We start from the raw sequence: 15,862 nt of genomic DNA, 5'->3' as shown, positions 1-15,862 counted from the left end.
AAAACTCTATTACCCATAAAAATGCCTGCTGCTCTTCAAAGAGCATTTGGTCCTGTCTACTCTGGGCTCTATATCTATAGTGACTGTCAATGCCACCTGTACATATGAATCATCTCAGAGCACATTTGTGGAAAAATATGCCTAGGCCCCAGCCACAAATGTCTGGGGGTAGGGCCCAGGCTTCACAACTAACCTTACCCCGCTCAGTTAGATCTCCAATTTTGTCCAGTCAGCAGTTGTACCAGTTCATTTCTCTATTTAACCAGCAACCTTTCCAAATTGAAATACTCAGTTGTAGAGTTGAGAAGGGCAGAAAAGGTAATGAAATCCAGAACAATACAGAAGTGCCAGCTTCCCAAAAGGCCGAAGACCAGGGTACTGTGCCTGCCCACACCACCCAGAGGTCTGAGCCATCTCATGAGCACGACCATATCCACCCAGACATTTACAAGAACTTCTACAGAGACTCCTTCTCAAATCAAAAGGTGGCCTCAGAGCGATCCCTCATTCCATCTTTCCCTTTATATGAGAATTCAAACTGCTGAGTTATCTAAGAATCTAGACCTTTTGGATTATTATTCACTGCTGCATACAAAGGAATATGGGAGGCGTTAAGAGGTGGTATTCAGAATTCACCTTGAAGGGCTTTCCTAGAAAAGATGCCTTAAAAAAAAAAAAAAATCTTAAAAGACTGTGAGCTTAGACGTTAACTCTCTAACACTGTAACAGAGCACAGTACCCAGCTACCAAGGTGAAGAATTGGTCAGATTTATTTCTTAGGAACAAAGACCAAAAGGCTGCCTTTAGAGCTCTAAACCTAGTCAATGATTTTGTATTTAACACCAGAAAGGGCTGGAGGACTAACATCTAAAAAGCTGGAAACAAAGACACATACACTTCCAGGTGTGGATTTTTATTTTCACAGAGACAACAATGCCTTCCCACATACAAGTATTTACAGAACCCAACTGATTCACCAATCTAGAACCTGGGTTTTTTCCAGTTCTCAACATAGTTGGGAACACGGAAACATTAGTACCCACACAACTCCCAGAGGTGGGATTTATCCACCAAATAGTGCAGATTACCTACAAGTGCACTTACCTGCACAACTCAGTCTAAAAACCTCAGTGATACAAACCTCATGGCCAAGGTTTCGTTCATCTATTTGGTTTCATACCATGCAAACCTGAACAAGTGTGCTGCTACACTAACCTGAAAATCGGCTCTCATTTTACAGTTAAAAAGGTTCTCAACGCTTTAGCAACTATACAGAATAGGAAGGTTTATTTCAAAAAAGAGTACATTTTTTTAAACCAGGATACACAGATGCACTTAATGTAACAGTACCTTCTGCAAAAATAGGTTACATAATACTCAGAAATGCAAGGAACAATCTTATTCTCTAAAAATTAGACAGCAGACGTTTTAAGCTTCGACAGCCTTCAAAATGGAGGCTGAAAATGCTTGGTGACAAGAAGGAACTCTAGAGCCTGACACCACGGAGCTAATGCTGCAAATTAAACTACTACCACACAGCTGCAAACTACTCTTTATATTCACACAGAGTTAAACAAAATGGTTTTGATTCCATCCTTTCAAATGTGTCTCGGTGCTGCAAGAAAAAAAGTTGAATGATACACAAAACTATTAAAAGTTACAACGGAACTATTTAAACATCTTCTCCAAAATTGAGAAAAGCAATCATGTTAAATTTTAAAAAAAGAGAAAAAAAGAAAAGTCTGACAAAACTCTCAAGCAAGTCAGAGGTCCTCTTCGTAAGTAGTCAAGTAAAGTTTACAGGAGATTTCAATAAATTATCTTGAAACCATGGCAGAGAGCTAATTTTCAGAATCGTCGCGGAGGTCCACCCTTAAATGGCTTAAATCCGGAGCCACTTCCTCTTGGCATGGAATTGCCACTGATTTGTACAATTCTATTAATTGGGGATGCATTACTGAAAAAGGTTTAAAAGAAAAAACTGTCAAGAACAAAAGAATAAATTATAGCTAATACCTATAAAGTGCTTATCATTTACCAGGCACTGTTCTTTGTACTTTACCCATATTAAATAACATTCTTTTCAACAGTTCTGTGAGGTAAGTACCATTTACAAACTCCTCTTTATTGATGAGGAAACTGAGATCTGGAGGCTAAGTGACTTGCTCAAGGTCACAGCTAATAAATGGGGGAATGAGGACTTAAACTTGGGCACTCTTGGGGCGCCTGGCTGGCTCAGTTGGTTAAGCGTCCGACTTCAGCTCAGGTCATGATCTCACAGTCTGTGAGTTCGAGCCCTGCATAAGGCTCTGTGCTGACAGCTCAGAGCCTGGAGCTTGCTTCAGATTCTGTGTCTCCCTCTCTCTCTGACCCTTCCCCGCTCATGCTCTCTGTCTCAAAAATAAATAAAAACATTTAAAATAAACAAACAAACAAACAAACAAACAAACAAACTTGGGCACTCTTGCTTCAAAGTCCCTTCCCCAGAGTAAGCCATTTACTGGTGTGCACATGAATGGAACAGAGCAGCAGCCCTCAGAGTGTGGTCCCCAGATCAGCAGCATCAGCATCAATGAGGAACTTTACCCACTGAGCTACAGGACATTGTCACAGCAATATTTTTGGATTCTGGAGGAAGGTTGATTTTTTATATGTTTAATGCAACATAGTAGGTACTAATGAGAGACGCAGGAAAAAACGCACACCAAAAAAACCTACAACCAATTTGGGAGATAAAAACCGATGGTAAAACGCTTTAAGTAGAATAAGACCAAAGCTCGTGGCTTTGGAACCAAGTAAATGGTGTATGAAAACATTTCTAACAGTTAAATTTGTAAATAGTGTGCGTAACGGAGAAGGAAAAAGACTAATTTGAGAAGCTCAGATAGAAGCTGAAATGAGGAAGAAAGCATAGCTACTACAACTCTTCCTTAAAAACAGAACCACATTTACATATTTATGCTAGGAATGAAGAAATGTAAAGATGAGGCCTAGTCTAGGTGAATGAGATGAACAGTGGCACCAACAAATTAAAAGAAGCTAGAGACGACAAATGGGACGTGAAGATCTGAAACAGGAGAGGAATGAGTTTGCCTGTGACCCTGAATTTAGAGAGAGAGCAAAGTATTTACATAAAGATCATAATACAGAGCTAAATATAGAGTGGTGTTTAAAGTTCAACCATCTGAAGGAGCCGGCAAAGGAAATAAAAAAGGTGAGGAAAAAAATATGATGCATTAGAAAACATGTGGGTCACACAAAAAAGGAAAAGCAGCAATGAGAAACAGTGCTTAACTGCCAAGGAGCTCGAGAACTCAGAAAATAAAGAGATATAGATTAATCAAGAAAAAAGGCATTGGTAACCTTTAGACCCAAAGACAGAAATGAGTGATGAGGCTGTGCAGGCCCAAATATAATAAACACTCACTCAAGTCTGATGGTAGAAGTGACCAAGAGAATAGCAGTAACTGAGATCACCGAGTCAAGCCCCCTCTTCTAAGACAGGGGAATGGGAAAGAAAGATGGGCAAGGAAGACCGGGAGAGGCCAAAGACTTGCCAGCTGAGGGGCCACGATGGATGTTAGTGCACAGGGAAAATGAAGCTCATCTCTTAGAATATACACAGGCTTTGGGTTAGTTAACTATCCAAAAGTTTTGCTAGACCTATTTGAAAAGGAAGGAAGCAGACTACATTTTGTTTCCTCTTCCTTTCCAGAACTTTTAGGAGTGATAGGCACTGAACAAGATACGACTCCAACATGAAGTTTATGTTCATTATCTACTGGTTTCTAAGACACACACGTACCTGTATCTCGATCCATACGGCAGAATGCCAACGTAAACTAACAAATTACCATTAGCTGCCCTACATAAAATCTCTGGGAGATTTTGAGTTAACATGGAGAAATGTTTGGGCAGGGCAGGGCTAGGGCTGTTTGTTACCAGCTGCAATTTAATCTCTCAGAAATTATTTTGCCCTTTAAGGAAAGGACAAAGGTTTGGATATATGCTGCCAGAAAAGTCTTAACCGAATAACTACTTACCTCGCATGTTGGGTTATCATGCCCGCTCCTGTCCGGCCATCACCCATTCGCCTTGCATCGTGATAGCCAGGCCCTTGAGAAGGTGGACCATGCCACTCTTTCCTTGGTCCACTTGTGTCCCGTCCATGGCGTTCAACCACATGTCGCTCCTCAGGATAGTGCTAAAGAATCACATATTAAAAGAAAGGTCATGATACCCTCAGCCTCGTGCCAACTCACTATGTTGGTGTGCTCTTAATGTCGGAAGCAAATCAATACGATGTCTGAGAAGAAAACAGGTGAATAATACAAGAGGATATGCAAAGGGTTTCCAACTACTTCGTATTGAGAAGCTGCTCGGGCTTCAGAGTAGGGTAAGGGGGCAATGATTCAGCACTGTCATTTCTATTTCCATACCTTCTAGCATGCATGTCCTTCATGACTTCGAGTATTTCTAGATAGGCACATCATGCATTGATTTATAGGTATGTAAGAAGGCACAGTGAAAGGTCAAAACCTGAAGACAAATCAAGGTGGGGTATATGCTCAACACTCAAACAGCACAGAGACACACGAATCGCCGTCTTATTTCACACGGTACTCATCAATGCTATGACTCTTACAAGGTCTTACATACATGACGAGAAAAGCAGAGTAGTGAACATAAAGAAACAAAAGCCACAGAACTAAGGATCCAAGAAAAGCAGAGTCAAAAGTGACAATACTTAGTCTACAGAAAATAAGGCTGAAGGTACTCTACATAGGTGTAATACTGGCAGAACAACATACATTATGAAAAACAGAATTGTCAAGGCAGGGACAGGATCTCCTCCTCAGAACATCTTTTCTGAATGGATATCTGAATACAGGGGCTACTCTGTGAGACTGCCTTCCTTAAGTGTTACTCTAAATAGGGCAGAATGTCTGGATTATACACCCCGTCTTGAAAGTTCTGTTCAGGGCAAAGAAATCAATGAACTGATCCACTGAACATTTCAACTTACTTAAAACATGAAAGCTTATAATGCACTCCCAAATCCATTTCATAAGTGTTCTGGATGAAATGGAAAGTGTATAGTGGTATAGCTAGAATGTCAAGGGATTAAAAAAATTTACAGTAAAGTATACCGCTACAAAATCGAATATGTATTCAAATACAAAACAGAGCTTCATACTATAATGTAGGTTGAAGAATGGACACACACACACATTTCAGAATTCTTTTTTGTGTATAATTTAGGAAGATTTTCTATTTGTGCTACTGTCAACTCATATGCCAGTATTTCATCAATAGAATGCTTTCAGATTCGTTCAAAGGTAATTTGAGTTGTTAAGAGATGGAGATACTTCGCTTTGGCCAGGTTCATTAACTTACAAAATAATCAAGTCAATAAAGTATCACAAGAATAAAAAGCAATTTAAAAATGTGAAATATTTCACTCACCTACCTTTAGAATTAAAAGAAAAAGACACAAAAATTATATCTCAATTCTACACTATAAACTACTGAATGAACAAGGAGAGGACTGGACAAAAAAAAAGGAAAAGGGAAAGGGAAACACAAGAAGAGGCCAAAGATTTTTGCATCTAGTATGAAAGCCTCAATTTCTTAAAGAGAAATAAAACATTCATCACTAGGAAGGCTCATCTACAACATTTAATAATACTCAAATTTCAGTAGGAATTTTAATAAAAATGGCATCAGATTTTCAGGGCTAGTATCCTACTTCTTTGTAGTGATGTTCAATTAGTGACAGTAAAATATGAAAAATTTTAAGATCTTTTATAGAAACTAGTCTCCCAATCATTCTAATCTAACTAATCCAGGCTTCATCAAAATGATAAGTCCTTGGGGCACCTGGGTGGCTCAGTAGGTTGAGCGTCAAACTCTTGATTTCAGCTCAGGACATGATCTCACGATTCTGAGCGTTTGAGCCCCACATTGGGATCTGTGATGACAGTATGGAGCCTGCTTGGGATTGTCTCCTCTCTCTGACCCTCCCACGTGCTCTCTCTCTCTCTCTCGTTTATTAAACGTTTAATAAACGTTTAAAAAAAAAACTTAAAAAATAAGTCCTCTGAATTTATTACAGAAGAGTGGACAATAAACTCTCAAGCACTTACCTGTGTTCCACTTCCTCGGTCTGTGATTACCCCTCTGTCTCCCTCTCTGTTTCCATAGCTGGAAGCATTGCTGCGATTCCCAGGGGGAGCCCCTCTCACACTGTGTCCTGATACTTCCCTCCCCGATCGTTCCGGCCTTTCAACTCTGTTAAATAAAACCCAAAGATATCTACAATCAAAATTCTTTTACACCTTAAAAAAAAATTTTTTTTTAATTTTTTTAGGTTTTATTTATTTAAGTAATCTCTACACCATGTGGGGCTTGAAACCCCGACCCTGAGATGAAGAGTCGCATGCTCTTCCAACTGAGTCAGTCAGATGCCCTAACATCTTTTTTCCCTAAACCCAAATGCGTTATGTACCACCAGCTAGACACTGAAAACTACACAAATACCTTGCTTCCCGTTTGTCAGTGGACATGCCGCCATCACTTTTCCAGGTGGTTGGTCTGGATGGATTGGGCCCTGCTTCTCGAGGATGTCTAGGGTGAGTGATATCAGGCCTGTCATGGATGATTACCGTTCTCCTCTCATCTCGTTCTCCCCGGACTTCTCTCCTGTCCGTTTCTCTAAGTTCATTTCTTGGTGGTGGAGGCTCATTTCTTCTGGAATCACTGAAATTTTTGGGATACCTTTCAAAACCTGGATCTTCTCTTCGTGCAGTAGGACGTGTTTTCTTCCCTTCACTTTGACCAACAAAGCGTTCTCGCCTGTTGATTATCCAAAACAAAGAACACAGGTCCTGAGACGTACTTATTTGGCCCTATTTTTCTTAATTTTATTTGCATAACTTACAAAAATTACACTTCTTTAAAAATTAACTTAAGGCAAAGACACCAAAAAAGCCACAACTATTATTATAATCAATAACTTATATTCTTTTAAAATGAGCTAAATGTTTGGCATGAAAATTGTTTTTTAGCATCTGGGGGAAATTACATCAAACACTCTAGTGACTACCAACCTGAAGGATGTCATACTGTTCTTAACAGTTGAGGTACATCCAATGCTAACAGTATTCCCACCTAGTTTTAAACAAAGTTAAAAATATAAAGCCAATCTACTTGACCTTGTTATAGTGGCCTAGTAAAGATTTTTTTTTTTTTTTTTTATTTATTCAAGCAATCTCCATACTCTGTGCGGGGCTTGAACTCACGACCCCAAGATCAAGAGTCACATGCTCTACCATAGACTGAGCCAGCCAGGTACCCCAAACTAATTTTGAACACTGAATCCTAGCTACATAAATTAATTATGTGAATTTATTAAATTAATGAAAACAGAAACCAAACACACAATTTGTTCTGAACACTCAGGCCTGACCCGTTGTACTTAAGTTTTAATAGAGAACCAAACGTATCATTAGCAAGGCTCATGTACCAAATACAGTAACTTTCAAAAAGGCATCTACCTTTCAAAAGATGATGACTGTACTGTTGAACTCTCAGGAAACCTGCTCCTCTCTCGGTGATCAAAGTCATTAAATCTGTTCTGCTGGCGAGAATAGTCAGATCCATGGCTGAATCGTGCATCTGTATCTAGAGACAACTTTTTATTCTCGCTCCAGTAAGGATCATCTCGCCTTGAAGAGAAATATTTGCTCATTTATATAAATTAGTTTTATAATAAACCAACAACACTTATTTGGAGTCATACATACCACATGCTAGGAACTGTGGACACAGAAGGCTAATAAACTCAAGACACAAAACACTGTTACAAGAACAAGCTAGCAAAGAATTAATTATCAGACTGCATGAAGTCCTATAGTGTTAGAGGAAGTTCACAGGCGAGAAAATAGTTGAAAAATGGTCTGTTTTAAAATTCGTAAATGGAAAAAACAGATACCATTTTATAATAAAATTCTAACAACGTTTTCAGTTATGTTTAACTTTGGAAGTTACACAGGTAAGTCCCAAGCACAGTTCATTCATTCCATGTATTTTTCAACACAACCAACTAAATCTCATAGAATTTATGAGATAAAAAATTAAATAACTATATATATTTTGAAAACTATTAACCAGCATGAACAGAGACAACCCAAGTTTGTAACTTCCAAGTTTATCTGCATTAACCTGTAAGAATTTTCAAATGGGTCTGAGTTTGAGAAGCATCACGGAAGCCCAGTATAATCATGTATTTCCAGTCATAATGGAAAAACATGTGCCATTAGGAAGGGAAAGGGAAAGACAGCAGACTCTTCCTACTTGACAATGCATTGGACCCACTCCAGCCCTGCAATCATTCCCAACCCTACTGATCATGACCTTTTATTCCAGTGACAGTTGCCTGTAGTTTCTAATTCCCTGGTCAGTCTTAGTTTAAAAGGCATAAGGTAACAAATGTAACTGTTAAAGAAGAAAGCAGGCAACTACCTATGATCTACATCACGTGGGCGTTTCAAAGAATTCCTTTTTTCTTGTTCATAACGAAGCTGCTGCTGTTGCCTTCTCAGTTCCTCTCGTTCTCGAGCAATACGTTCAGCTTCCTTACGACGTTCCTTCAGACAACACAGAAGGAAGAACCAACCAATGCAAAATGAAAACATAAGGTAAGTACATGCGCAACCTTGTTTTCATCCTGTCATTAAGAAACCACCATAGGCAAGCACCAGGCAAAACACATACCTGGGACAAATACATAAACAAAACTGACTTCAGAAATCAGTAATCTAGACTATGGCTATTGTTCTGCAACATTTAAAAATAACAGAGATCGGGTGGTGAAAGCTGGCAAGTAATTGGGAAGGTCAGATTCAGTTTCATCATTTGATTAAAACAAAAGCACCTAAAGGGAATTAGAAATAAAGTTCTAAATATGTATGGAAACTAAGTGCTTTGATGCAATTCTGCAAAGAGAGGCATTATTTCCTTCCAGCCTTGGGAAATCATTCCCACTCTAATATGTAAGGAAATAAGTTATGATGTGCTGAGACTGGGATAGTGACAGAGCCTGGATTACAACTACTCTGGACTCATAGTCCTATGCTCAGACTATTAGGCTGCCATGATATTGCAGAGCTCGAGTTACTACCAATTGGCCAGAACAAAGTCACTGCTAAATGTATTTTTAACTAGCACCTAACTGATGGTTATCTTTCAGGGGCACTCAATAAATGCTCATCAGCTGAACTCATTCTATAGAAGCTTTACAACAAGTAAAGCAAATTTTAGGGCAAAAATCACAGGGTTTGAAAAAGGTCAGTTATTTAAGATGAAAAGATTTTCTGACTGCACCTGTTCAATACGAATGCGTTCCCTTTCCAAGCGTTCGCGTTCCATTCTCTCTCTCTCTAGTTTTTGCCTTTCAATTTCTAGGCGCTCTCTCTCTCTCTGTAAGCGTTCCCGTTCTTCCCGTTCACGAATTATTCTAATGCGTTCTCGCTCTCGACGCTCTCTTTCTGCAATCTCTCTTCGTCTAACAAAAATCAGTATTTAGAAATACTTAAATTATGCTAGCACTGTGTGAAAGAGAATAGCTTTTGAGTTTGAATTTTTCCTTGTGGTTGGCAAGTTTAAACTTCAACTCAATCTAAGTAGGTTTAATGTAATTGGAAAGAGAACTCAAAATAAAACTTTAAACAGATTCCAATGCTGTCACTTATTTATTAAGATTGTCAACTGAGCAGCTGAATTTTATAGAGTAGTTGCCTCTTAGAGGATTCCTGTTTAAATAAAAATCCCACTATAATAATAGCCCATTAGTTAATCAACATTTTAATAAGGACATATTCTACAAATATGTTTACAAAACTACAACTTCTGTTTTTGACAGGAAATTTTCCAGTAGCTAGTATGTGTTCTATCTCCTTAAACAAAGTAGACCTTATTTTGGTGACTTGGGATCATATCCATCAACATGAATTATAGCAGATGCTATATATAATAAAAGGGTTGCCCTTAAGGGCTTTTTTTGCTGTTCACTAGCCCGTGCTTCTTTGAGTCAGGAGGCAGTTCAAATGTTTGCTGAACTTAATGAAGATAATGTATCGGGACTTTTCACATTTCTGTCATCCCCTCACTCTAAGGCCCTCAGTGTGCTCTATCAGCATGTCTTCCTCTAGCCACCCAGTGGTTCTCAGTGGGTCAGTACTGCTCCCATGGAAATCTGAGGGGCATTTTAAATTATCCCAATGACCATCGGGGCCATTAGTAGCAGCACTGAGTGAATGGGGACCAAGGATTCTAGATAGCTTACACTGCATGGAATGGTCAGATAGTTCAGCACAGCAAAAAAATCCGTCCAATATTCATTATACTTTCAAATGCCATAATGGACATTCATGTCATTAAAACAAAACAAAACCACCTTTAAAAAAACTGGAGCCTAGAACTTCACTCATTTTGAATACATGCTAGGTTGGTTGGTTTGCATGGTTGCATGGTTGCATGGTTGGCATGGTTTTATATATACTAAAATTTCCAGGAATGCAACTCCACATCAGTTAGAAGGAAAATTATACTTTCTTAAGACCTTCACCAAGAGTCGTTCACCATTTCAGAAATCATGTTGTAATGCCAACACCACTCCTGGCATTTGACTTACCAAAACGACACACCAATATCAGTCTGCATTTGTAGCTGTCACATTCTCATTGAATCTAAAGAGGGTTGTAAACATCTGACTACTTCATTAGGTCTTCTAGAGAGTCGTGCCTAAACATTCATATCTGGAATATATGCTTCATTATAATTTACTTTTATTTCTCCTTTGTATTAGAATTAAGGCATTATATTGGTTGTTTGGAAATTATTTGCATAGGCATATAACACATTTGTAGGCCTATTATGCATCAATTACATTTCAGCAGAGTAAAGAGGACGCTGCAACTTTTTTTTTAACATAACAGGGGTGCTGGTCTGATAGGCATGAGAATCCCTGCTCTAGCAGCTCCCACGCTCTCCTCCTGATCTGTCATCTAAATAGGAAGCTCAGCATATTAGGACTTCATCAAAAAAAAAGCAAATGGATTCTGAGCAATGCAAGGATTATTTCTCTCTAATAAAGTGTGTGGCAATCACAGTACTATTTAAGTCATCACAAGTGTCTGGTAATTCCTGACGCTCCTGTGAATGAATAGATGAAATCCCATGATAAAAGACCTCTCAATGAGACAGGTTAATATTTGGAAATTTATATTATAAAACACTATCACAAGAATATTTTAAGTGGCATCAAAAAATTGACATATGAAAGCAAATTGGCATTCATGGCAAACTGTTGAGATACTGCCACTAAAAATAGAAAATGTTTTGTTTTGTTCTCTGTTTTAAAGAGAATGCTTGCTTTGAGACAAAGCTTGAACACATTAAGGTTCATAAGGCAAAATTCCTTCACTTCCTTTCAATTTCCAGAAATTGGTTTATAACTAGTGTTAAAGATGTACCTACAGGTAAAGACAGGTATAAAATAGACACTTGAGAACCTATAGATTACGTTGAGGCTATCTTATGTCACCATCATTTTTTCCTTTAAAATGTTTTTCATGGCGGCAGCTTTGGAGTAGAGGAAAGAGCATTGGACTTGGAGTCAGAAGACTTGGGTCTGAGTCCCGACTCTGCCACTCATTAGCCATGTGGCATTTGGAAGAGTCTTTTAGCCTCTCTGGGCCTCCATTTTTTCAATCAGATAATGGGCACACCTAACCGTACAGAACAGCTGAGACAGAGAGAACAGATGGAAAGGTACTTGGTAAATTACAAAATGCTATGCAAACTTAAGAAATCATTAGGTTTTACTGCATTTCTTAAAAGCGGCAAACAGCTTTCTTGGGAATACAATTTCTAGGAATCTGGTTTGTAACTAGTGTTAAAGATGTACCTATAGGTAACGACAGGTATAAAAGAGACACTTTTCCTACCTTCGAAGTTCCATTGCTCGTCGCAATCTTTCAAAGCGAACTAAATGCTCTCTTAGTCTTTGTTCCTTCATCTTTTCAAAAGGCAAGATGTCTTTCCTTCTATAGTCTTTGTCCCTTTTTTTATCTAGGCTAGCTCTCTCCTTTTCCTTGCTTCTTCCATGAATCTGTAAGAAAAAAAAGTGTAACAGGACTAGAAGTTAAAATAATGTGGAGTTTTGGTTTTCAAGTTCAGCTGGTTATTTAAAAAGCTTTAAAAGGGGGCGCCTGGGTGGCTCAGTCGGTTAAGCGGCCGACTTCGGCTCAGGTCATGATCTCACGGTCCGTGAGTTCGAGCCCCGCGTCAGGCTCTGTGCTGACAGCTCAGAGCCTGGAGCCTGTTTCAGATTCTGTGTCTCCCTCTCTCTGACCCTCCCCTGTTCATGCTCTGTCTCTCCCTGTCTCAAAAATAAATAAAACGTTAAAAAAAAAAAAAGGTTTAAAAAAAAAAAAAAAGCTTTAAAAGAGTAATGACATTCTATTTTTCTTGATTTTCAAGTTATAGAGATACCGAACTATCTTCTTTTGAAAACAGCAGAATAGTACACGGCAGCCCTCTCAGAGACTTACTTTCTCATATCTTCCTCTTCTTGATGGCCTACAATGATCTCCTTTAGTTTGGTCTAGTATTACCATATGTCCTGGACTCTTTGAACCTAAGAGGAAAAAAAAAATCATAAACAAATGTCTAAACACTATCTCATTAAAAAAGACAGTAACTATCATGTAAAAATGCTGAAATCTTAGATAGCCAGATATTCACAACATAGGGCATGAAATAAATAAACCTACTTATTCTATGAGAACTTAACTGCAAATAGTCTTTAAAAAGAGCTCAACCCACAAACATAATTACTTTCAGTGATACCAAAAGATCCCAACTCTTATGGAAACCATTTGACAATCAATTTCATATTAAAAAAGAAAAAAACAAAAACAACAAAAGATCCCAACTCAGTCACACAGCTATCAATGACCATAAAGGGGCTTAGATGGAAGAACACACTTGTTTCCCAAGAGTACAAAAGAAGACTTCCCCTTCTACCACAGTGACACCTAACAACGAAGTTTAAATATTTATCTGGACTGGGATCTCAGGTTTTCCCTTCCACTGTAAAAATGAAATGGTAGAAAGCATTAGAAAGGGATTGAGAAGAAAGATACATAGCATACTTATTCGCTTCTTTTCTTCACTTTTTTTAATCGACTCTGAAGTTTGGCCACTTGATGCATTATCATTCTTCTCATCTTTACCTTCTATTTTCTTAGTATCCTTGCCTTCTTTTTTTTCACATTTCTCAGATGACCTTTTCTCTTCTTTTTTCACAGAGGCTTGTGTCCTGATCATACCACCCAGGAAAAACACATAATGAGAACTTTTGCAGCAATTTTCCAAAAAAGTCTAGTGCTTATCAAAAAAATAAATCCTTACTTGCTACTTCTATCACTCATGTTTTTTTTGTCTCCAGAACTTCTTGAACTACTCTTTTCATCATTTTCTTTCTTCAATTCTTTCTTAGAAGGATCACCTTTAACCTGAAAGGTTTAAACAGGAAAAAAAAAAAAATCAGTACATTTTAAGGTTATGTTTCAGATCACAAAAAAGTATGTTTTGGGGAGCAAATGTGGAAAAAACAGAAGTAAAAACATAAAAATAATACTTAAAAACTATTCCAAATTCTACTCTCTATGGGTGTAAACTCTTTAAATTGAGCACTGCTAGCCCTCGAAGTAACCTCCGTTTTATATACATTTAGGCAAGCTTACTTTTTCAACAGAAATCAGCTGTCCATGCAGCTCAGTGCGATGAAGATGTGCAATACATCTGGATACCTCTGTGCTTGAAGACATAGTTACAATGCCATAGCACTTTGCCCCAGGACTTCGAGCATTTGTAACTACCTTTGCACTCAGAACCTAGAATATAAAATAACACTTGACAAAGTTTTACAACTTTACCACAACATACATTTCTGAATAGATCAAACTTCAGAACTAATACTAATCAAATAAAAGGATATATTCAGGATACATGAATTTGTGATGATGGATACATTTTGGATATATATTATTATTTTGGTTCATATTCTTGTGATCATTATCTACTTTGCTTATAATACAAGTACTCAGTAAATATCCAGGGGAAAAATCTAAAGCATCAAAAACTGGGCTCCTGGATGGGTCAGTCGGTTAAATGTCCAACTCTTGATTTTGGCTCAGGTCATGATCCCACGGTTCGTGGGACTGAGCTCCGTGATGGGCTGTGCGCTGATACCACAGAGCCTGATTGGGACTCTCTCTCTCCCTCTCTCTTTCTCTGGTCCTTCCCCACACCCTGTCTGTCTGTCTGTCTGTCTCTCTCAAAATAAACATTTAAAAAATAGCGTCAAGGGGCACTTGGGTGGCTCAGTCGGTTAAGCATCCAACTTCGGCTCAGATCATGATGTTGCGGTTCCTGAGTTCCAGCCCCTCCCATCGGGCTCTGTGCCACCAGCTCAGAGCCTGGAGCCTGCTTCGGGTCTCCTTCTCTCTCTACCCCTCCCCCTCCTGCGCTCTGTCCCTCTCTGAAAATTAATAAACATTAAAAACAATAATAAAAAAGTGTCAAAAAGCAATTGTAATCTACTTGCTTTGTGTTAAATTTTTCAACTCTATAGCCAAAATACAGCAGTCACATCAATGCAATAATGACACAATTAATGAAAGCAAAGAAATTAATATTCTCAATTGCATTTGGGCCAAACTTCCCCTATCATAAGCCCACCCTGAATCTCTTAGAGGAATAAGAGGTAATTTTCTAGAAAGTTTCTAAATGAGTGTTAACAATTTTCTCCAATGAGTTACTATAAGAAATTTCAAAAAATGAATAAAGAACCATCCACATATAAAAAAGCAGTCTTAAAAACACACCCTACAAAAACATACTCTAAAAAGATACACTTTGAGCTTTAAAAATATACATCAATATAAAAGTGACAAAGAATTTCAATTCTATCAAAGTCAAGAGAGACGGATGGATGAGTAGGAAGAAAAGTGGCAGTACAATCTAGTGCTGAACAAAAAGAGAGACAGACATAATGCCAAAAAGAGATAAACAGGGAATTTAGGAGGCTGGGTGGTGTGGATGGCTGGAAACTATCAGCTTTTATCTCAAGTCTGGGAAAGGCAGACTTGCCCCAACAACAACTTGGTTTTAAAGCCCAATGTCTTGTTATAAAAGTACACGGTGTCCTTATATAGTTTTAGTCCTAAGAAATGCCAGCATTAAAAAACTTTTTATATCTCTAACAATAAATTACTGAAAACAAAATAAAAAATAAACCAAGGCTGATCACAGGACTACAGTTCTCAGTGTTGTATATCTGACACCTATAAGAATCCTTAACACTCAGGCAACTCTATATTAGAAGAAGAAGAAGAAAAAAAAGACTTCTGAAATCAACAGAATAGATTTTTATAACATTCATGAATGGTTATTCACCAATATTGGTCATTAATTTAACAAATATTTCAAAGCCTACCGCATGCACTTAAAGTATAGCAGACGAAGTCCCTGCTATCAAAGAGACTACATTGGAGGGGTGCCTCTAGTCAGTTAAAAGTCCAACTCTTGATTTTGGCTCAAGTTATGATCTCACAGTTCCTGGGACACAGGGATCGAGCCCTGTGTCACGCTCTGTGGGGACAGCACGGAGCCTGCTTGGGATTCTCCCTCTCTTTCTCTCTCTGCCCCTCCCCCACTTCTGTGTGCATGCTCTCTCTCTCTCAAAATAAACATTTAAGAAAAAAAGAGCTTACACTGGAGTAGATTACATATG

The 15,862-nt window shown here is 38.3% G+C and overlaps 1 protein-coding gene across 6 annotated transcripts in view; it reads right to left on the bottom strand.

Moving 5' to 3' along the window:
* Positions 1–15,862, bottom strand: part of SLTM (SAFB like transcription modulator) — a 127,905-nt gene that overhangs the window by 81,378 nt on the left and 30,665 nt on the right. For 4 of the 6 annotated variants that reach the window (XM_042988745.1, XM_042988747.1, XM_042988746.1 and 1 more), the window contains exons 10-21: positions 13,812–13,961; positions 13,477–13,580; positions 13,218–13,384; positions 12,615–12,700; positions 12,009–12,172; positions 9,385–9,565; positions 8,524–8,648; positions 7,557–7,727; positions 6,541–6,855; positions 6,147–6,291; positions 4,044–4,204; positions 898–1,957 (exon numbers count right to left, since the gene is read on the bottom strand). In XM_042988745.1, coding sequence (XP_042844679.1) covers positions 1,849–1,957; positions 4,044–4,204; positions 6,147–6,291; positions 6,541–6,855; positions 7,557–7,727; positions 8,524–8,648; positions 9,385–9,565; positions 12,009–12,172; positions 12,615–12,700; positions 13,218–13,384; positions 13,477–13,580; positions 13,812–13,961 — 1,878 coding nt within the window. In that variant the 3' untranslated portion in view covers positions 898–1,848. Of the gene's footprint in view, positions 1–897; positions 1,958–4,043; positions 4,205–6,146; positions 6,292–6,540; positions 6,856–7,556; positions 7,728–8,523; positions 8,649–9,384; positions 9,566–12,008; positions 12,173–12,614; positions 12,701–13,217; positions 13,385–13,476; positions 13,581–13,811; positions 13,962–15,862 lie in introns of those variants that run through there. The other 2 variants (XM_042988750.1, XM_042988748.1) reach the window with 1 other exon arrangement.

Source organism: Panthera tigris, chromosome B3, assembly GCF_018350195.1.
Source record: "Panthera tigris isolate Pti1 chromosome B3, P.tigris_Pti1_mat1.1, whole genome shotgun sequence".
Taxonomy (NCBI): domain Eukaryota; kingdom Metazoa; phylum Chordata; class Mammalia; order Carnivora; family Felidae; genus Panthera; species Panthera tigris.
Note: the sequence above shows the minus strand (reverse complement) of the source record. Positions and strands in the feature narration are given on the sequence as shown.